The sequence below is a fragment of the Heterodontus francisci genome, chromosome 28 (assembly GCF_036365525.1).
Source record: "Heterodontus francisci isolate sHetFra1 chromosome 28, sHetFra1.hap1, whole genome shotgun sequence".
Classification (NCBI taxonomy): domain Eukaryota; kingdom Metazoa; phylum Chordata; class Chondrichthyes; order Heterodontiformes; family Heterodontidae; genus Heterodontus; species Heterodontus francisci.
In genome coordinates this window covers 33,319,020-33,341,253 of record NC_090398.1, presented here as the reverse complement: position 1 = coordinate 33,341,253, position 22,234 = coordinate 33,319,020, and the positions used below count along the sequence as shown (strand labels likewise).

At 43.8% G+C, this 22,234-nt stretch overlaps 3 protein-coding genes across 3 annotated transcripts; all 3 read left to right on the top strand.

Annotated features, from left to right (window-relative positions):
* Positions 1-1,497: 1,497 nt before the first annotated feature.
* LOC137345203 (uncharacterized) lies at positions 1,498-2,163 on the top strand. Its single transcript, XM_068008665.1, has one exon. It carries the CDS (start codon positions 1,498-1,500, stop codon positions 2,161-2,163), a length of 666 nt encoding a protein of 221 aa, XP_067864766.1.
* Positions 2,164-4,178: 2,015 nt separating this feature from the next.
* On the top strand, positions 4,179-6,437 carry LOC137345202 (putative uncharacterized protein DDB_G0292636). Its single transcript, XM_068008664.1, has 2 exons — positions 4,179-4,418; positions 6,090-6,437. The coding sequence occupies exons 1-2, from the start codon at positions 4,179-4,181 to the stop codon at positions 6,435-6,437; spliced, it is 588 nt and encodes a 195-aa protein (XP_067864765.1).
* Positions 6,438-8,622: 2,185 nt separating this feature from the next.
* LOC137345201 (putative uncharacterized protein DDB_G0292636) lies at positions 8,623-11,527 on the top strand. The gene is made up of 2 exons (XM_068008663.1): positions 8,623-8,709; positions 11,147-11,527. Exons 1-2 carry the CDS (start codon positions 8,623-8,625, stop codon positions 11,525-11,527), a joined length of 468 nt encoding a protein of 155 aa, XP_067864764.1.
* Positions 11,528-22,234: the final 10,707 nt, after the last annotated feature.

The following is a 22,234-nucleotide window of genomic DNA, read 5'->3' as shown; positions in this document are numbered from 1 at the left end:
ATATGAGACACAGGGGAAAATATGAGACACAGGGGAAATAAGAGACACAGGGGAAAAAAAGAGACACAGGGGAAAAAAAGAGACACAAGGGAAAAAAGAGACACAGGGGAAAAAAGAGACACGGGGAAGAAAGAGACACGGGGAAGAAAGAGACCCAGTGGAAAAAAGAGACAGGGGGGAAAAAAGAGAGACGGGGGGAAAAAGAGAGACAGGGGGAAAAAGAGAGGCAGGGGGAAAAAGAGACATGGGAACAAAGAGTCACGGGGCAAAAAGAGACATGCGGGAAAAGAGAGAGACGGGGAAGAAAAACAGACATGGGGAAAAGAGACATGGGGAAAAAGGAGACTCGGGTTAAAAATACACATGGGGGAAGAAGAGACGCGGGGGTGAAGAGAGAGACAGGGGAAAAGAGAGAGACAGGGGGAAAAAGAGACACGGGGACAAAAGAGACACGGGGACAAAAGAGACACGGGGACAAAAGAGACACGGGGAAAAGGGAGAGACAGGGAAAAGGGAGAGACAGGGAAAAGGGAGAGCCAGGGGGAAAAAAAGAGACATGGGGAAAAGAGACATGGGGAAAAAGGAGACTCGGGTTAAAAATCGACACGGGGAAAAAGAGACGCGGGGAAAAAAGAGACACGGGGGAAAACGAGACCCGGGGGAAAAGGAGACACGGGTGAAAAGAGACACGGGGGCAAAAAGAGACACGGGGGCAAAAAGAGACACGGGGGCAAAAAGAGACACGGGGGAAAAAGAGACACGGGGGGAAAAGAGACACGGGGGAAAAAGAGACACGGGGGAAAAAGAGACACGGGGGAAAAAGAGACACGGGGGAAAAAGAGACACGGGGGGAAAAACGAGACACGGAAGAAAGAAACAGAGGGAAGAAAGAAACACAGGGAAGAAAGAAACACAGGGGTAAAATGAGACACAAGTGAAAATAAGAGACACAAGGGAAAATATGAGACACAGGGGAAATAAGAGACACAGGGGAAATAAGAGACACAGGGGAAAAAAAGAGACACAGGGGAAAAAAGAGACACAGGGGAAAAAAGAGACACGGGGAAGAAAGAGACCCAGTGGAAAAAAGAGACACGGGGGAAAAGAGAAAGACAGGGGTGAAAAAGAGAGACAGGGGGAAAAAGAGAGACAGGGGGAAAAAGAGACATGGGAACAAAGAGACACGGGGCAAAAAGAGACATGGGGGACAAGAGAGAGACAGGGGAAGAAAAACAGACATGGGGAAAAGAGACATGGGGAAAAAGGAGACTCGGGTTAAAAATAGACATGGGGGAAGAAGAGGCGCGGGGGTGAAGAGAGAGACAGGGGAAAAGAGAGAGACAGGGGGAAAAAGAGAGACGGGGGAAAAAGAGACACGGGGACAAAAGAGACACGGGGACAAAAGAGACACGGGGACAAAAGAGACACGGGGACAAAAGAGACACAGGGAAAAGGAAGAGACAGGGGGAAAAAAAGAGACGGGGGAAAAAAAGAGACATGGGGAAAAAGGAGACTCGGGTTAAAAATCGACACGGGGAAAAAGAGACGCGGGGAAAAAAGAGACACGGGGGAAAAGGAGACACGGGTGAAAAAAGACACAGGGGCAAAAAGAGACACGGGGGCAAAAAGAGACACGGGGGAAAAAGAGACACGGGGGAAAAAGAGACACGGGGGAAAAAGAGACACGGGGGAAAAAGAGACACAGGGGGAAAAACGAGACACGGGGGGAAAACGAGACACGGGGGGAAAACGAGACACGGGGGAAAAAGAGACACGGGGAAAAAAGAGACACAGGGGAAAAGGAGACACAGGGGAAAAGGAGACACAGGGGAAAAGGAGACACAGGAGGATAAAGGAGCCATGGGGGAAAAGAGACACAGGGCAAAAAGAAACACAGGGCAAAAAGAGACGGGGCAAAAAGAGACACGGGGGAAAGAGAGACACGGGGGAAAGAGAGACAGGGGGGAAAAAAGAGACAGGGGGGTAAAGAGACACGGGGGAAAAGAGACACGGGGGAAAAGAGAGACACGGGGGAAAAGAGACACGGGGGAAAAGAGACACGGGGGAAAAGAGACACGGGGGAAAAGAGACACGGGGAAAAGAGACACGGGGAAAAGAGACACGGGGAAAAGAGACACAGGGGGAAAAGAGACACAATGGTAAAAAGGGACAGTGGCGGCACAGTGGCGCAGTGGTTAGCACCACAGCCTCACAGCTCCAGCGACCCGGGTTCAATTCTGGGTACTGCCTGTGTGGAGTTTGCAAGTTCTCCCTGTGTATGTGTGGGTTTCCTCCGGGTGCTCCGGTTTCCTCCCATATGCCAAAGACTTGCTGGTTGATAGGTTAATTGGCCGTTATAAATTGCCCCTAGTGTTGGTAGGTGGCAGGGAAAGATAGGGACAGGTGGGAATGTGGTAGGAATATGGGTTTAATGTAGGATTAGTATCAATGGGTGGTTGATGGTCGGCACAGACTCGGTGGGCCGAAGGGCCTGTTTCAGTGCTGTATCTCTAAACAAGAGAAAAGGGTAAAAAGAGACAAGGGGAAAAATACACAAGGAAAAGAAGACACAAGGGAAAAAAGACACAGGAGGTAAAAAGAGACAAGGGGAAAAATACACAAAGATAAAAAGATACAGGAGGTAAAAAGAGACAAGGGGAAAAATACACAAAGGTAAAAAGAGACAAGGGGAAAAATACACAAAGGTAAAAAGACACGGGGTAAAAAGAGACAAGGGGAAAAATACACAAAGGTAAAAAGATACAGGGGGTAAAAAGAGACAAGGGGAACAAGAAACAGGGGGAAAAAAGAGACAAGGGAGAAAGAGACTAGCGAACAAAGACACATGGGGTAAAAAGAGACAAGGGGTAAAATGAGACAAGGGAAAAAAGACACAGGGGGTAAAAAGAGACAATTGGAAAATTACACAAGGGAAAAAAGACACAGGGGGTAAAAAGAGACAAGGGGAAAATTACACAAGGGAAAAAAGAGATGAGGTGTAAAATGAGACAAGGGAAAAAAGACACAAGGGGAAAATTACACAAGGGAAAAAAGACACAGGGGGTAAAAAGAGACAAGGAGAAAAATACACAAAGGTAAAAAGACACAGGGGGAAAAAAGAGACTAGGGAACAAAGACACATGGGGAAAAAAGGACACAATAGGTAAAAAGAGACAAGGGGTAAAAAGAGGCAAGGGAAAAAAAGACACAAGGGTAAAAAGAGACAAAGGGAAAAAGACACAAGGGGGAAAATTACACAAGGGTAAAAAGAGACAAGGGGTAAAATGAGACAAGGGGAAAAAGACACAAGGGAAAAAAGACGGGGGTAAAAAGAGACAAGGGGAAAATTACACAAGGGTAAAAAGAGACAAGGGGTAAAATGAGACACAAGGGGAAAAATACACAAGGGAAAAAAGACACAGGGGGTGAAAAGAGACAAGGGGAAAATTACACAAGGGAAAAAAGACACAGGGGGTGAAAAGAGACAAGGGAAAAAAAGACACAAGGGTAAAAAGACACAGGGGGTAAAAAGAGACAAGGGGAAAAAGACACAAGGGTAAAAAGAGACAAGGGGAAAATTACACAAGGGAAAAAAGACACAGGGGGTAAAAAGAGACCGGGGGTAAAATGAGACAAGGGGAAAAAGACACAAGGGAGAAAGAGACTAGGGGAAAAAAGACACAAGGGGTAAAAAGACACAGGGGTAAAAAGAGACAAGGGTAAAAAGACACAAGGCAAAAAAGAGACAAGGGAGAAAGAGACGAGGAAACAAAGAGACAAGGGGAAAAAGGACACAATGGGAAAAAAGACACAGGGGTAAAAAGACACAAGGGTAAAAAGATACAGGGGTAACAAGAGACAAGGGTAAAAAGACACAAGGCAAAAAAGACACAAGGCAAAAAAGAGACAAGGGAGAAAGAGACGAGGAAACAAAGAGACAATGGGAAAAAGGACACAATGGGAAAAAGGACACAATGGGAAAAAAGACACATGGGGTAAAAAGACACAGGGGTAACAAGAGACAAGGGTAAAAAGACACAAGGGTAAAAAGACACAGGGGGTAAAATGAGACAAGGGGAAAAATACACAAGGGTAAAAAGACACAGGGGGTAAAAAGAGACAAGGGTAAAAAGAGACAAGGGAGAAAGAGACTAGGAAACAAAGACACAAGGGGAAAAATGAGACAATGGGAAAAAAGACACAAGGGAAGAAAGACACAAGGGAAAAAAGACACATGGGGTAAAAAGACACATGGGGTAAAAAGAGACAAGGGTAAAAAGACACAAGGCAAAAAAGACACAAGGCAAAAAAGAGACAAGGGAGAAAGAGACGAGGAAACAAAGAGACAAGGGGAAAAAGGACACAATGGGAAAATAGACACAAGGGAAGAAAGACACAAGGGAAAAAAGACACATGGGGTAAAAAGACACAGGGGTAAAAAAAACACAAGGGTAAAAAGACACAAGGGTAAAAAGACACAGGGGTAAAAAGATACAGGGGTAAAAAGATACAGGGGGTAAAAAGAGACAAGGGTAAAAAGAGACAAGGGTAAAAAGACACAAGGGTAAAAAGACACAAGGGAGAAAGAGACTAGGAAACAAAGACACAAGGGGGAAAAGGACACAAGGGAAAAAAGACACAGGGGAAAAAAGACACAGGGGAAAAAAGACACAGGGGGTAAAAAGACACAAGGGAAAAAAAGACACAAGGGAAAAAGGACACAAGGGAAAAAAGACACAGGGGGTAAAAAGACACAGGGGGTAAAAAGACACAAGGGTAAAAAGACACAGGGGGTAAAAAGAGACAAGGGGAAAAATACACAAGGGAAAAAAGACACAAGGGTAAAAAGTCACAGGGGGTAAAAAGTCACAGGGGGTAAAAAGTCACAGGGGGTAAAAAGAGACAAAGGGAAAATTACACAAGGGAAAATAGACACAAGGGTAAAAAGACACAAGGGTAAAAAGACACAGGGGGTAAAAAGTCACAGGGGGTAAAAAGAGACAAGGCAAAAAAGACACAAGGCAAAAAAGAGACAAGGCAAAAAAGAGACACGGGAGAAAGAGACGAGGAAACAAAGACAAAAGGGGAAAAAGGACACAATGGGAAAAAAGACACATGGGGTAAAAAGACACAGGGGTAACAATGGAAAAGGGAAAAAAGACACAAGGGTAAAAAGACACAAGGGGTAAAAAGACACAGGGGGTAAAAAGACACAGGGGGTAAAATGAGACAAGGGGAAAAATACACAAGGGTAAAAAGACACAGGGGGTAAAAAGAGACAATGATAAAAAGAGACAAGGGTAAAAAGAGACAAGGGAGAAAGAGACTAGGAAACAAAGACACAAGGGGAAAAAGGACACAATGGGAAAAAAGACACAAGGGAAAAAAGACAACGGGGAAAAAGACACAAGGGAAAAAAGAGACGAGGGAAATAAGACACAAGGGGAAATAAGACACAAGGGGAAAAAGACACAAGGGGAAAAAGAGACAGGGGTAAAAAAGATAAACGGTGAAAAAAGACACAAGGGCAAAAAGAGACAAGGGTAAAAAGACACAGGGGGAAAAAAGACACAAGGGAAAAAGAGACAGGGGAGAAAGAGACTAGAGAACAAAGACACAAGGGAAAAAAAGACACATGGGGTAAAAAGACACAAAGGAAAAAAGACACAGGGGGTAAAAAGAGACAAGGATAAAAAGAGACAAGGGTAAAAAGAGACAAGGGAGAAAGAGACTAGGAAACAAAGACACAAGGGGAAAAAGGACACAATGGGAAAAAAGACACAATGGGAAAAAAGACAACGGGGAAAAAGACACAAGGGAAAAAAGAGACAGGGGTAAAAAAGATACACGGTGAAAAAAGACACAAGGGCAAAAAGAGACAAGGGTAAAAAGACACAGGGGGAAAAAAGACACATGGGGTAAAAAGACACAAGGGAAAAAAGACACAGGGGGTAAAAAGAGACAAGCGAAAAAAGACACTTAAAAAAAAGACACAGGGGGTAAAAATACACAAGGGTAAAAAGACACAGGGGGTAAAAAGACACAAGGGAATAAAGACACAAGGGTAAAAAGACACAGTGGGTAAAAAGACAGAGGGAAAAAAGACACAAGGGAAAAAAGAGACAAGGGTGAAAAGAGACAAGGGTAAAAAGACACAGGGGAAAAAAGACACAGGGGGAAATAAGACACAAGGGAAAAAAGACACAGGAGAAAAAAGACACAAGGGAAAAAAGACACAAGGGAAAAAAGACACAGGGGAAAAAAGACACAGGGGAAAAAAGACACAAGTGAGACAAGACACAAGTGAGAAAAGACACAGGGGAAAAAAGACACAAGGGAAAAAATACACAGGGGAAAAAAGACACAGGGGAAAAAAGACACAGGGGAAAAAAGACACAAGGGAAAAAAGACACAAGGGAAAAAAGACACAAGGGTAAAAAGAGACAAGGGGGAAAATACACAAGGGAATAAAGACACAAGGGCAAAAAGACACAAGGGTAAAAAGACACAGGGGGTAAAAAGACACAGGGGGTAAAAAGAGACAAGGGGAAAAATACACAAGGGGAAAAATACACAAGGGGAAAAAGACACAGGGGGAAAAAAGAGACAAGGCAAAAAAGAGACAAGGCAAAAAAGAGACAAGGGAGAAAGAGACGAGGAAACAAAGACACAAGGGGAAAAAGGACACAAGGGATAAAAGACACATGGGGTAAAAAGACACATGGGGTAAAAAGACACAGGGGGTAAAAAGACAGGGGGTAAAAAGACAGGGGGTAAAAAGACAGGGGGTAAAAAGACAGGGGGTAAAAAGACAGGGGGTAAAAAGACACAGGGGGTAAAATGAGACAAGGGTAAAAAGAGGCAAGGGAAAAAAGAGACAAGGGAGAAAGAGACGAGGGAAATAAGACACAAGGGGAAAAAGACACAAGGGAAAAAAGACACAAGGGTAAAAAGACAGGGGGTAAAAAGACACAGGGGGTAAAATGAGACAAGGGGAAAAATACACAAGGGTAAAAAGACACAGGGGGTAAAAAGAGACAAGGGTAAAAAGAGACAAGGGAGAAAGAGACAAGGGAGAAAGAGACGAGGGAAATAAGACACAAGGGGAAAAAGACACAAGGGTAAAAAGAGACAGGGGTAAAAAAGATACACGGTGAAAAAAGACACAAGGGCAAAAAGAGACAAGGGTAAAAAGGCACAAAGGGAAAAAAGAGACAGGGGAGACAGAGACTAGAGAACAAAGACACAAGGGAAAAAAAGACACAAGGGAAAAAAGACACTAAAAAAAAAAGACACAGGGGGTATAAATACACAAGGGTAAAAAGACACAGGGGGTAAAAAGACGCAAGGGGAAAAAGACACAAGGGGAAAAGTACACAAGGGAAAAAAGACACAAGGGTAAAAAGACACAGGGGGTAAAAAGACACAGGGCGTAAAATGAGACAAGGGGAAAAATGCACAAGGCTAAAAAGACACAAGGGTAAAAAGACACAGGAGGTAAAAAGACACAGGAGGTAAAAAGACACAGGGGGTAAAAAGTGACAAGTGGAAAAAGACACAAGGGTAAAAAGAAACAGGGGGTAAAAAGTCACAGGGGGTAAAAAGTCACAGGGGGTAAAAAGAGACAAGGCAAAAAAGACACAAGGCAAAAAAGAGACAAGGCAAAAAAGAGACAAGGGAGAAAGAGACGAGGGAACAAAGACACATGGGGGAAAAGGACACAATGGGAAAAAAGACACAGGGGGTAAAAAGAGACAAGGGGAAAAATACACAAAGGTAAAAAGACACAGGGGGTAAAAATACACAGGGGGTAAAAAGAGACAAGGGGATAAATACACAAGGGGAACAAGATACAGGGGGTAATAAGACACAGGGGGAAAAAAGACACTGGGGGAAAAAAGACACTGGGGGAAAAAAGAACAAGGGAAAAAAGACACAAGGGTAAAAAGAGACAGGGGTAAAAAGAGACAGGGGTAAAAAGAGACAGGGGGTAAAAATACACAAGGGTAAAAAGACACCGGGGGTAAAATGACAAGGGGGTAAAAAGAGACAAGGGGAAAAATAGACAAGGGAAAAAAGACACAAGGGTAAAATGACACAGGGGGTAAAAAGAGACAAGGGGAAAAAGACACAAGGGTAAAAAGACACAAGGGTAAAACGACACAAGGGTAAAAAGACACAAGGCAAAAAAGAGACAAGGGAGAAAGAGACGAGGAAACAAAGAGACAAGGGGAAAAAGGACACAATGGGGAAAAAGGACACAATGGGGAAAAAGGACACAATGGGAAAAAAGACACAGGGGTAAAAAGACACAAGGGTAAAAAGATACAGGGGTAACAAGAGACAAGGGGTAAAATGAGACAAGGGGAAAAAGAGACAAGGGTAAAAAGAGACAAGGGAGAAAGAGACTAGGAAACAAAGACACAAGGGGAAAAAGGAGACAATGGGAAAAAAGACACAAGGGAAGAAAGACACAAGGGAAAAAAGACACATGGGGTAAAAAGACACATGGGGTAAAAAGAGACAAGGGTAAAAAGACACAAGGCAAAAAAGACACAAGGCAAAAAAGAGACAAGGGAGAAAGAGACGAGGAAACAAAGAGACAAGGGGAAAAAGGACACAATGGGGAAAAAGGACACAATGGGAAAAAAGACACAAGGGAAGAAAGACACAAGGGAAAAAAGACACAAGGGAAAAAAGACACATGGGGTAAAAAGACACAGGGGTAAAAAGACACAAGGGTAAAAAGACACAAGGGTAAAAAGATACAGGGGTAAAAAGATACAGGGGGTAAAAAGAGACAAGGGTAAAAAGACACAAGGGTAAAAAGACACAAGGGAGAAAGAGACTAGGAAACAAAGACACAAGGGGGAAAAGGACACAATGGGAAAAAAGACACAAGGGAAAAAAGACACAGGGGAAAAAAGACACAGGGGGTAAAAAGACACAAGGGAAAAAAAGACACAAGGGAAAAAGGACACAAGGGAAAAAGGACACAAGGGAAAAAAGACACAGGGGAAAAAAGACACAGGAGGTAAAAAGACACAAGGGAAAAAAGACACAGGGGGTAAAAAGACACAGGGGGTAAAAAGACACAGGGGGTAAAAAGAGACAAGGCAAAAAAGACACAAGGCAAAAAAGAGACAAGGCAAAAAAGAGACAAGGGAGAAAGAGACGAGGAAACAAAGACACATGGGGGAAAAGGACACAATGGGAAAAAAGACACAGGGGGTAAAAAGAGACAAGGGGAAAAATACACAAAGGTAAAAAGACACATGGGGTAAAAATACACAGGGGGTAAAAAGAGACAAGGGGATAAATACACAAGGGGAACAAGATACAAGGGGTAAAAAGACACAGGGGGAAAAAAGACACTGGGGGAAAAAAGACACAAGGGAAAAAAGACACAAGGGAAAAAAGACACAAGGGTAAAAAGAGACAGGGGTAAAAAGAGACAGGGGGTAAAAATACACAAGGGTAAAAAGACACCGGGGGTAAAATGACACAGGGGGTAAAAAGAGACAAGGGGAAAAAGACACAAGGGTAAAAAGACACAAGGGTAAAACGACACAAGGGTAAAAAGACACAAGGGTAAAAAGATACAAGGGGTAAAAAGTCACAGGGGGTAAAAAGTCACAGGGGGTAAAAAGAGACAAGGCAAAAAAAACACAAGGCAAAAAAGAGACAAGGCAAAAAAGAGACAAGGCAAAAAAGAGACAAGGGAGAAAGAGACGAGGAAACAAAGACACAAGGGGGAAAAGGACACAATGGGGAAAAAGACACAAGGGAAAAAAGACACAAGGGAAGAAAGACACAAGGGAAAAAAGACACATGGGGTAAAAAGACACATGGGGTAAAAAGACACATGGGGTAAAAAGACACAGGGGTAACAAGAGACAAGGGTAAAAAGACACAAGGGTAAAAAGAGACAAGCGAAAAAAGACACAAGGGTAAAAAGACACAAGGGTAAAAAGACACAGGGGGTAAAAAGACACAGGGGGTAAAATGAGACAAGGGGAAAAATGCACAAGGCTAAAAAGACACAAGGGTAAAAAGACACAGGAGGTAAAAAGACACAGGAGGTAAAAAGACACAGGGGGTAAAAAGTGACAAGGGGAAAAAGACACAAGGGTAAAAAGAAACAGGGGGTAAAAAGTCACAGGGGGTAAAAAGTCACAGGGGGTAAAAAGAGACAAGGCAAAAAAGACACAAGGCAAAAAAGAGACAAGGCAAAAAAGAGACAAGGGAGAAAGAGACGAGGGAACAAAGACACATGGGGGAAAAGGACACAATGGGAAAAAAGACACAGGGGGTAAAAAGAGACAAGGGGAAAAATACACAAAGGTAAAAAGACACAGGGGGTAAAAATACACAGGGGGTAAAAAGAGACAAGGGGATAAATACACAAGGGGAACAAGATACAGGGGGTAAAAAGACACAGGGGGAAAAAAGACACTGGGGGAAAAAAGACACTGGGGGAAAAAAGACACAAGGGAAAAAAGACACAAGGGTAAAAAGAGACAGGGGTAAAAAGAGACAGGGGGTAAAAATACACAAGGGTAAAAAGACACCGGGGGTAAAATGACAAGGGGGTAAAAAGAGACAAGGGGAAAAATAGACAAGGGAAAAAAGACACAAGGGTAAAATGACACAGGGGGTAAAAAGAGACAAGGGGAAAAAGACACAAGGGTAAAAAGACACAAGGGTAAAACGACACAAGGGTAAAAAGACACAAGGCAAAAAAGAGACAAGGGAGAAAGAGACGAGGAAACAAAGAGACAAGGGGAAAAAGGACACAATGGGGAAAAAGGACACAATGGGGAAAAAGGACACAATGGGAAAAAAGACACAGGGGTAAAAAGACACAAGGGTAAAAAGATACAGGGGTAACAAGAGACAAGGGTAAAAAGACACAAGGCAAAAAAGACACAAGGCAAAAAAGAGACAAGGGAGAAAGAGACTAGGAAACAAAGACACAAGGGGAAAAAGGACACAATGGGAAAAAGGACACAATGGGAAAAAAGACACATGGGGTAAAAAGACACATGGGGTAAAAAGACACAGGGGTAACAAGAGACAAGGGGAAAAAGACACAAGGGTAAAAAGACACAGGGGGTAAAATGAGACAAGGGGAAAAATACACAAGGGTAAAAAGACACAGGGGGTAAAAAGAGACAAGGGTAAAAAGAGACAAGGGAGAAAGAGACTAGGAAACAAAGACACAAGGGGAAAAAGGAGACAATGGGAAAAAAGACACAAGGGAAGAAAGACACAAGGGAAAAAAGACACATGGGGTAAAAAGACACATGGGGTAAAAAGAGACAAGGGTAAAAAGACACAAGGCAAAAAAGACACAAGGCAAAAAAGAGACAAGGGAGAAAGAGACGAGGAAACAAAGAGACAAGGGGAAAAAGGACACAATGGGGAAAAAGGACACAATGGGAAAAAAGACACAAGGGAAGAAAGACACAAGGGAAAAAAGACACAAGGGAAAAAAGACACATGGGGTAAAAAGACACAGGGGTAAAAAGACACAAGGGTAAAAAGACACAAGGGTAAAAAGATACAGGGGTAAAAAGATACAGGGGGTAAAAAGAGACAAGGGTAAAAAGACACAAGGGTAAAAAGACACAAGGGAGAAAGAGACTAGGAAACAAAGACACAAGGGGGAAAAGGACACAATGGGAAAAAAGACACAAGGGAAAAAAGACACAGGGGAAAAAAGACACAGGGGAAAAAAGACACAGGGGGTAAAAAGACACAAGGGAAAAAAAGACACAAGGGAAAAAGGACACAAGGGAAAAAGGAAACAAGGGAAAAAGGACACAAGGGAAAAAAGACACAGGGGAAAAAAGACACAGGGGGTAAAAAGACACAAGGGAAAAAAGACACAGGGGGTAAAAAGACACAGGGGGTAAAAAGACACAGGGGGTAAAAAGAGACAAGGCAAAAAAGACACAAGGCAAAAAAGAGACAAGGCAAAAAAGAGACAAGGGAGAAAGAGACGAGGAAACAAAGACACATGGGGGAAAAGGACACAATGGGAAAAAAGACACAGGGGGTAAAAAGAGACAAGGGGAAAAATACACAAAGGTAAAAAGACACATGGGGTAAAAATACACAGGGGGTAAAAAGAGACAAGGGGATAAATACACAAGGGGAACAAGATACAAGGGGTAAAAAGACACAGGGGGAAAAAAGACACTGGGGGAAAAAAGACACTAGGGGAAAAAGACACAAGGGAAAAAAGACACAAGGGTAAAAAGAGACAGGGGTAAAAAGAGACAGGGGTAAAAAGAGACAGGGGTAAAAAGAGACAGGGGGTAAAAATACACAAGGGTAAAAAGACACCGGGGGTAAAATGACACAGGGGGTAAAAAGAGACAAGGGGAAAAATACACAAGGGAAAAAAGACACAAGGGTAAAATGACACAGGGGGTAAAAAGAGACAAGGGGAAAAAGACACAAGGGTAAAAAGACACAAGGGAAAAAAAGACACAAGGGAAAAAGGACACAAGGGAAAAAAGACACAAGGGAAAAAAGACACAGGGGAAAAAAGACACAGGGGGTAAAAAGACACAAGGGAAAAAAGACACAGGGGGTAAAAAGACACAGGGGGTAAAAAGACACAGGGGGTAAAAAGAGACAAGGCAAAAAAGACACAAGGCAAAAAAGAGACAAGGCAAAAAAGAGACAAGGGAGAAAGAGACGAGGGAACAAAGACACATGGGGGAAAAGGACACAATGGGAAAAAAGACACAGGGGGTAAAAAGAGACAAGGGGAAAAATACACAAAGGTAAAAAGACACATGGGGTAAAAATACACAGGGGGTAAAAAGAGACAAGGGGATAAATACACAAGGGGAACAAGATACAAGGGGTAAAAAGACACAGGGGGAAAAAAGACACTGGGGGAAAAAAGACACAAGGGAAAAAAGACACAAGGGAAAAAAGACACAAGGGTAAAAAGAGACAGGGGTAAAAAGAGACAGGGGTAAAAAGAGACAGGGGGTAAAAATACACAAGGGTAAAAAGACACCGGGGGTAAAATGACACAGGGGGTAAAAAGAGACAAGGGGAAAAATACACAAGGGAAAAAAGACACAAGGGTAAAATGACACAGGGGGTAAAAAGAAACAAGGGGAAAAAGACACAAGGGTAAAAAGACACAAGGGTAAAACGACACAAGGGTAAAAAGACACAAGGGTAAAAAGATACAAGGGGTAAAAAGTCACAGGGGGCAAAAAGTCACAGGGGGTAAAAAGAGACAAGGCAAAAAAAACACAAGGCAAAAAAGAGACAAGGCAAAAAAGAGACAAGGCAAAAAAGAGACAAGGGAGAAAGAGACGAGGAAACAAAGACACAAGGGGGAAAAGAACACAATGGGGAAAAAGACACAAGGGAAAAAAGACACAAGGGAAGAAAGACACAAGGGAAAAAAGACACATGGGGTAAAAAGACACATGGGGTAAAAAGACACATGGGGTAAAAAGACACAGGGGTAACAAGAGACAAGGGTAAAAAGACACAAGGGTAAAAAGAGACAAGCGAAAAAAGACACAAGGGTAAAAAGACACAAGGGTAAAAAGAGACAAGCGAAAAAGACACAAGGGTAAAAAGACACAAGGGTAAAAAGAGACTAGGGAAAAAAGACACAAATAAAAAAGACACAGGGGAAGAAAGACACAAGGGAAAAAAGACACATGGGGTAAAAAGACACATGGGGTAAAAAGACACAGGGGTAACAAGAGACAAGGGTAAAAAGACATAAGGGTAAAAAGACATAAGGGTAAAAAGACATAAGGGTAAAAAGAAACAGGGGGTAAAAAGAGACAAGGGTAAAAAGAGACAAGGGAAAAAAGAGACAAGGGAGAAAGAGACGAGGGAAATAAGACACAAGGGGAAAAAGACACAAGGGTAAAAAGACACAGGGGGAAAAAAGACACAGGGGGAAAAAGACACAGGGGAAAAAAGACACAAGGGAAAAAAGAGACAAGGGAAAAAAGAGACAAGGGAGAAAGAGACGACGGAAATAAGACACAAGGGGAAATAAGACACAAGGGGGAAAAGACACAGGGGGAAAAAGACACAGGGGAAAAAAGACACAGGGGAAAAAAGACACAAGGGAAAAAAGACACAAAAAAAAAGACAGGGGGTAAAAATACACAAGGGTAAAAAGACACAGGGGGTAAAAAGACACAGGGGGTAAAAAGAGACAAGGGGAAAAATACACAAGGGAATAAAGACACAAGGGTAAAAAGACACAGGGGGTAAAAAGACACAAGGGGAAAAAGACACAGGGGGAAAAAGACACAAGGGGAAAAAGACACAAGGGAATAAAGACACAAGGGTAAAAAGACACAGGGGGTAAAAAGACACAAGGGGAAAAAGACACAAGGGGAAAAGTACACAAGTGTAAAAAGACACAAGGGTAAAAAAATACAGGGGGTAAAAAGACACAGGGGGTAAAATGAGACAAGGGGAAAAATGCACAAGGGTAAAAAGACACAAGGGAAAAAAGACACAGAGGGTAAAAAGACACAAGGGGAAAAAGACACAAGGGGAAAAAGACACAAGGGAATAAAGACACAAGGGAATAAAGACACAAGGGTAAAAAGACACAGGGGGTAAAAAGACACAAGGGGAAAAAGACACAAGGGAATAAAGACACAAGGGGTAAAAAGACACAGGGGGTAAAAAGACACAGGGGGTAAAAATTGACAAGGGGAAAAAGACACAAGGGTAAAAAGAAACAGGGGGGAAAAAGTCACAGGGGGTAAAAGGTCACAGGGGGTAACAAGTCACAGGGGGTAAAAAGAGACAAGGGCAAAAAGACACAAGGCAAAAAAGAGACAAGGGAGAAAGAGACGAGGGAACAAAGACACATGCGGAAAAAGGACACAATGGGAAAAAAGACACAGGGGGTAAAAAGAGACAAGGGGAAAAATACACAAAGGTAAAAAGACACAGGGGAAAAAGACACAAGGGAAAAAGACACAGGGGAAAAAGACACAAGGGAAAAAGGCACAAGGGAAAAAGACACAGGGGAAAAAGACACAAGGGAAAAAGGCACAAGGGAAAAAGACACAAGGGAAAAAGACACAGGGGAAAAAGACACAAAGGAAAAAGACATAGGGGAAAAAGACACAAGGGAAAAAGGCACAAGGGAAAAAGACACAAGGGAAAAAGACACAGGGGAAAAAGACACAGGGGAAAAAGACACAGGGGAAAAAAGACACAGGGGAAAAAGACACAAGGGAAAAAGACACAAGGGAAAAAGACACAGGGGAAAAAGACAAAAGGGAAAAAGGCATCAGGGAAAAAGACACAAGGGAAAAAGGCACAAGGGAAAAAGACACAGGGAAAAAGACACAGGGAAAAAGACACAAGGGAAAAAGACACAGGGGAAAAAGACACAAGGGAAAAAGGCATCAGGGAAAAAGACACAGGGGAAAAAGACACAGGGGAAAAAGACACAGGGGAAATAGGCACAAGGGAAAAAGGCACAGGGGAAAAAGACACAGGGGAAAAAGGCACAGGGGAAAAAGGCACAGGGGAAAAAGGCACAGGGGAAAAAGACACAAGGGAAAAAGGCACAGGGGAAAAAGGCACAGGGGAAAAAGACACAAGGGAATAAAGACACAAGGGAATAAAGACACAAGGGTAAAAAGACACAGGGGGTAAAAAGACACAGGGGAAAAAGGCACAGGGAAAAAAGACACAAGGGAAAAAGGCACAGGGGAAAAAGACACAGGGGAAAAAGGCACAAGGGAAAAAGACACAGGGGAAAAAGACACAAGGGAAAAAGGCACAAGGGAAAAAGACACAGGGGAAAAAGAAACAAGGGAAAAAGGCACAAGGGAAAAAGACACAAGGGAAAAAGACACAGGGGAAAAAGACACAAGGGAAAAAGACACAGGGGAAAAAGACACAAGGGAAAAAGACACAGGGGAAAAAGACACAGGGGAAAAAGACACAGGGGAAAAAGACAGGGGAAAAAAGACACAAGGGAAAAAGGCATCAGGGAAAAAGACACAAGGGAAAAAGACACAGGGGAAAAAGACACAGGGGAAAAAAGACACAGGGGAAAAAGACACAGGGGAAAAAGACACAGGGGAAAAAGACACAAGGGAAAAAGGCATCAGGGAAAAAGGCACAGGGGAAAAAGACACAGGGGAAAAAGACACAGGGGAAAAAGACTCAGGGGAAAAAGACTCAGGGGAAAAAGACACAGGGGAAAAAGGCACAGGGGAAAAAGGCACAGGGGAAAAAGACACAGGGGAAAAAGGCACAGGGGAAAAACGCACAGGGGAAAAAGACACAAGGGAAAAAGACACAAGGGAAAAAGACACAAGGGAAAATGGCACAGGGGAAAAAGGCACAGGGGAAAAAGACACAAGGGAAAAAGACACAGGGGAAAAAGACACAGGGGAAAAAGGCACAGGGGAAAAAGGCACAGGGGAAAAAGACACAAGGGAAAAAGGCATCAGGGAAAAAGGCACAGGGGAAAAAGACACAGGGGAAAAAGACACAGGGGAAAAAGACACAAGGGAAAAAGGCACAGGGGAAAAAGGTACAGGGGGAAAAAGACACAGGGGAAAAAGGCACAGGGGAAAAAGGCACATGGGAAAAAGACACGGGAAAAAGACACGGGAAAAAGACACAAGGGAAAAAGGCACAGGGGAAAAAGACACAGGGGAAAAAGACAGAAGGGAAAAAGACACAGGGGAAAAAGACACAAGGGAAAAAGGGACAGGGGAAAAAGACATAGGGGAAAAAGACACAGGGGAAAAAGAAACAGGGGAAAAAGGCACAGGGGAAAAAGGCACAGGGGAAAAAGACACAAGGGAAAAAGACACAAGGGAAAATGGCACAAGGGAAAATGGCACAGGGGAAAATGGCACAGGGGAAAAAGGCACAGGGGAAAAAGGCACAGGGGGAAAAGACACAGGGGAAAAAGGCACAGGGGAAAAAGGCACAGGGGAAAAAGGCACAGGGGAAAAAGGCACAGGGGAAAAAGGCACAGGGGAAAAAGGCACAGGGGGAAAAGACACAAGGGAAAAAGACACAGGGGAAAAAGGCACAGGGGAAAAAGGCACAGGGGAAAAAGGCACAGGGGAAAAAGGCACAAGGGAAAAAGACACAAGGGAAAAAGACACAAGAGAAAAAGGCACAGGGGAAAAAGGCACAGGGGAAAAAGACACAAGGGAAAAGGACACAAGGGATAAAAGACACAGGGGTAAAAGGCACAGGGGAAAAAGACACAAGGGTAAAGACACAAGGGAAAAAGACACAGGGGAAAATAGACACAAGGGAAAAAGGCACAGGGGAAAAAGACACAAGGGAAAAAGACACAGGGGAAAAAAGACAAAAGGGAAAAAAGACACAAGGGAAAAAGACACAAGGGAAAAAGACACAAGGGAAAAAGACACAGGGGAAAAAGACACAGGGGAAAAAGACACAGGGGAAAAAAGATACATGGGAAAAAAGACACAAGGGAAAAAGGCACAAGGGAAAAAGACACAAGGGAAAAAGACACAAGGGAAAAAGACACAAGGGAAAAAAGACACAAGGGAAAAAGACACAAGGGAAAAAGGCACAAGGGAAAAAGGCACAGGGGAAAAAGGCACAGGGGAAAAAGGCACAGGGGAAAAAGGCACAGGGGAAAAAGACACAGGGGAAAAAGACACAAGGGAAAAAGGCACAGGGGAAAAAGACACAGGGGAAAAAGACAGAAGGGAAAAAGACACAAGAGAAAAAGGCACAGGGGAAAAAGGCACAGGGGAAAAAGGCACAGGGGAAAAAGGCACAGGGGAAAAAGACACAAGGGAAAAGGACACAAGGGAAAAAAGACACAAGGGAAAAAAGACACAGGGGTAAAAGGCACAGGGGAGAAAGACACAAGGGAAAAAGACACAAGGGAAAAAGACACAGGGGAAAATAGACACAAGGGAAAAAGGCACAGGGGAAAAAGACACAAGGGAAAAAGACACAGGGGAAAAAAGACACAAGGGAAAAAAGACACAAGGGAAAAAAGACACAAGGGAAAAAGACACAAGGGAAAAAGACACAGGGGAAAAAGACACAGGGGAAAAAGACACAAGGGAAAAAGACACAGGGGAAAAAGGCAAAGGGGAAAAATGCACAAGGGAAAAAGAGACAGGGGAAAAAGACACAGGGGAAAAAGACACAAGGGAAAAAGACACAAGGGAAAAAGGCACAGGGGAAAAAGGCACAGGGGAAAAAGACACAGGGGAAAAAGACACAGGGAAAAAAGACACAAGGAAAAAAGACACAGGGGAAAAAGACACAAGGGAAAAAGACACAAGGGAAAAAGACACAGGGGAAAAAGGCACAAGGGAAAAAGACACAGGAGAAAAAGACACAAGGGAAAAAGGCACAAGGGAAAAAGGCACAAGGGAAAAAGACACAGGGGAAAAAGACACAAGGGAAAAAGACATAGGGGAAAAAGACACAAGGGAAAAAGGCACAAGGGAAAAAGACACAAGGGAAAAAGGCACAGGGGAAAAAGACACAGGGGAAAAAGACAGGGGAAAAAAGACACAGGGGAAAAAGACACAGAGGAAAAAGACACAAGGGAAAAAGACACAGGGGAAAAAGACACAGGGGAAAAAAGACACAGGGGAAAAAAGACACGGGGAAAAAGACACAAGGGAAAAAGACACAGGGGAAAAAGACACAAGGGAAAAAGGCATCAGGGAAAAAGGCACAGGGGAAAAAGACACAGGGGAAAAAAGACACAGGGGAAAAAGACACAGGGGAAAAAGACACAGGGGAAAAAGGCACAGGGGGAAAAGGCACAGGGGAAAAAGACACAGGGGAAAAAGACATAGGGGAAAAAGACACAAGGGAAAAAGGCACAAGGGAAAAAGACACAAGGGAAAAAGGCACAGGGGAAAAAGACACAGGGGAAAAAGACAGGGGAAAAAAGACACAGGGGAAAAAGACACAGGGGAAAAAGACACAAGGGAAAAATACACAGGGGAAAAAGACACAGGGGAAAAAAGACACAGGGGAAAAAAGACACGGGGAAAAAGACACAAGGGAAAAAGACACAGGGGAAAAAGACACAAGGGAAAAAGGCATCAGGGAAAAAGGCACAGGGGGAAAAGACACAGGGGAAAAAAGACACAGGGGAAAAAAGACACAGGGGAAAAAGGCACAGGGGAAAAAGGCACAGGGGAAAAAGGCACAGGGGGAAAAGGCACAGGGGAAAAAGACACAGGGGAAAAAGACACAGGGGAAAAAGGCACAGGGGAAAAAGGCACAGGGGAAAAAGACACAGGGGAAAAAGACAAAAGGGAAAAAGGCACAGGGGAAAAAGACACAGGGGAAAAAGACAGAAGGGAAAAAGACACAGGGGAAAAAGACACAAGAGAAAAAGGGACAGGGGAAAAAGACATAGGGGAAAAAGACACAGGGGAAAAAGGCACAGGGGAAAAAGGCACAGGGGAAAAAGACACAGGGGAAAAAGACACAAGGGAAAAAGACATAAGGGAAAATGGCACAAGGGAAAATGGCACAGGGGAAAAAGGCACAGGGGAAAAAGACACAAGGGAAAAAGACACAGGGGAAAAAGACACAGGGGAAAAAAGACACAGGGGAAAAAAGACACGGGGAAAAAGACACAAGGGAAAAAGACACAGGGGAAAAAGACACAAGGGAAAAAGGCATCAGGGAAAAAGGCACAGGGGAAAAAGGCACAGGGGGAAAAGGCACAGGGGAAAATGACACAGGGGAAAAAGACACAGGGGAAAAAGGCACAGGGGAAAAAGGCACAGGGGAAAAAGACACAGGGGAAAAAGACAAAAGGGAAAAAGGCACAGGGGAAAAAGACACAGGGGAAAAAGACAGAAGGGAAAAAGACACAGGGGCAAAAGACACAAGGGAAAAAGGGACAGGGGAAAAAGACATAGGGGAAAAAGACACAGGGGAAAAAGGCACAGGGGAAAAAGGCACAGGGGAAAAAGGCACAGGGGAAAAAGGCACAGGGGAAAAAGACACAAGGGAAAAAGACACAAGGGAAAATGGCACAAGGGAAAATGGCACAGGGGAAAAAGGCACAGGGGAAAAAGACACAAGGGAAAAAGACACAAGGGAAAAAGGCACAGGGGAAAAAGGCACAGGGGAAAAAGGCACAGGGGAAAAAGGCACAGGGGAAAAAGGCACAGGGGAAAAAGACACAGGGGAAAAAGGCACAGGGGAAAAAGACACAAGGGAAAAAGACACAAGGGAAAAAGACACAAGGGAAAAAGGCACAGGGGAAAAAGGCAAGGGGAAAAAGACACAAGGGAAAAAGGCACAATGGAAAAAGACACAAGGGAAAAAGACACAGGGGAAAAAGACACAGGGGAAAAAGACACAAGGGAAAAAGGCACAAGGGAAAAAGGCACAGGGGAAAAAGGCACAGGGGAAAAAGGCACAGGGGAAAAAGACACAGGGGAAAAAGACACAAGGGAAAAAGGCACAGGGGAAAAAGACACAGGGGAAAAAGACAGAAGGGAAAAAGACTCAAGAGAAAAAGGCACAGGGGAAAAAGGCACAGGGGAAAAAGGCACAGGGGAAAAAGGCACAGGGGAAAAAGGCACAGGGGAAACAGGCACAGGGGAAAAAGACACAAGGGAAAAAGGCACAAGGGAAAAAGGCACAGGGGAAAAAGGCACAGGGGAAAAAGGCACAGGGGAAAAAGACACAGGGGAAAAAGACACAAGGGAAAAAGGCACAGGGGAAAAAGACACAGGGGAAAAAGACAGAAGGGAAAAAGACTCAAGAGAAAAAGGCACAGGGGAAAAAGGCACAGGGGAAAAAGGCACAGGGGAAACAGGCACAGGGGAAAAAGGCACAGGGGAAAAAGACACAAGGGAAAAGGACACAAGGGAAAAAAGACACAAGGGAAAAAAGACACAGGGGTAAAAGGCACAGGGGAGAAAGACACAAGGGAAAAAGACACAAGGGAAAAAGACACAGGGGAAAATAGACACAAGGGAAAAAGGCACAGGGGAAAAAGACACAAGGGAAAAAGACACAGGGGAAAAAAGGCACAAGGGAAAAAAGACACAAGGGAAAAAAGACACAAGGGAAAAAGACACAGGGGAAAAAGACACAGGGGAAAAAGACACAGGGGAAAAAGACACAAGGGAAAAAGACACAAGGGAAAAAGACACAGGGGAAAAAGGCACAGGGGAAAAAGGCACAGGGGAAAAATGCACAAGGGAAAAAGACACAGGGGAAAAAGACACAGGGGAAAAAGACACAGGGGAAAAAGACACAGGGGAAAAAGACACAAGGGAAAAAGGCACAGGGGAAAAAGGCACAGGGGAAAAAGACACAGGGGAAAAGTCACAAGGGAAAAAGACACAGGGGAAAAAGGCACAAGGGAAAAAGACACAGGAGAAAAAGACACAAGGGAAAAAGGCACAAGGGAAAAAGGCACAAGGGAAAAAGACACAGGGGAAAAAGACACAAGGGAAAAAGACACGGGGAAAAAGACACAGGGGAAAAAGACACAAGGGAAAAAGACACAAGGGAAAAAGACACAGGGGAAAAAGGCACAAGGGAAAAAGACACAGGAGAAAAAGACACAAGGGAAAAAGGCACAAGGGAAAAAGGCACAAGGGAAAAAGACACAGGGGAAAAAGACACAAGGGAAAAAGACACGGGGAAAAAGACACAGGGGAAAAAGACACAAGGGAAAAAGGCACAGGGGAAAAAGGCACAGGGGAAAAAGGCACAGGGGAAAAAGACACAAGGGAAAAGGACACAAGGGATAAAAGACACAGGGGTAAAAGGCACAGGGGAAAAAGACACAAGGGTAAAGACACAAGGGAAAAAGACACAAGGGATAAAAGACACAGGGGGAAAAGGCACAGGGGAAAAAGACACAAGGGTAAAGACACAAGGGAAAAAGACACAGGGGAAAATAGACACAAGGGAAAAAGGCACAGGGGAAAAAGACACAAGGGAAAAAGACACAGGGGAAAAAAGACAAAAGGGAAAAAAGACACAAGGGAAAAAGACACAAGGGAAAAAGACACAAGGGAAAAAGACACAGGGGAAAAAGACACAGGGGAAAAAGACACAGGGGAAAAAAGATACATGGGAAAAAAGACACAAGGGAAAAAGGCACAAGGGAAAAAGACACAAGGGAAAAAAGACACAAGGGAAAAAAGACACAAGGGAAAGAGGCACAGGGGAAAAAGACACAAGGGAAAAA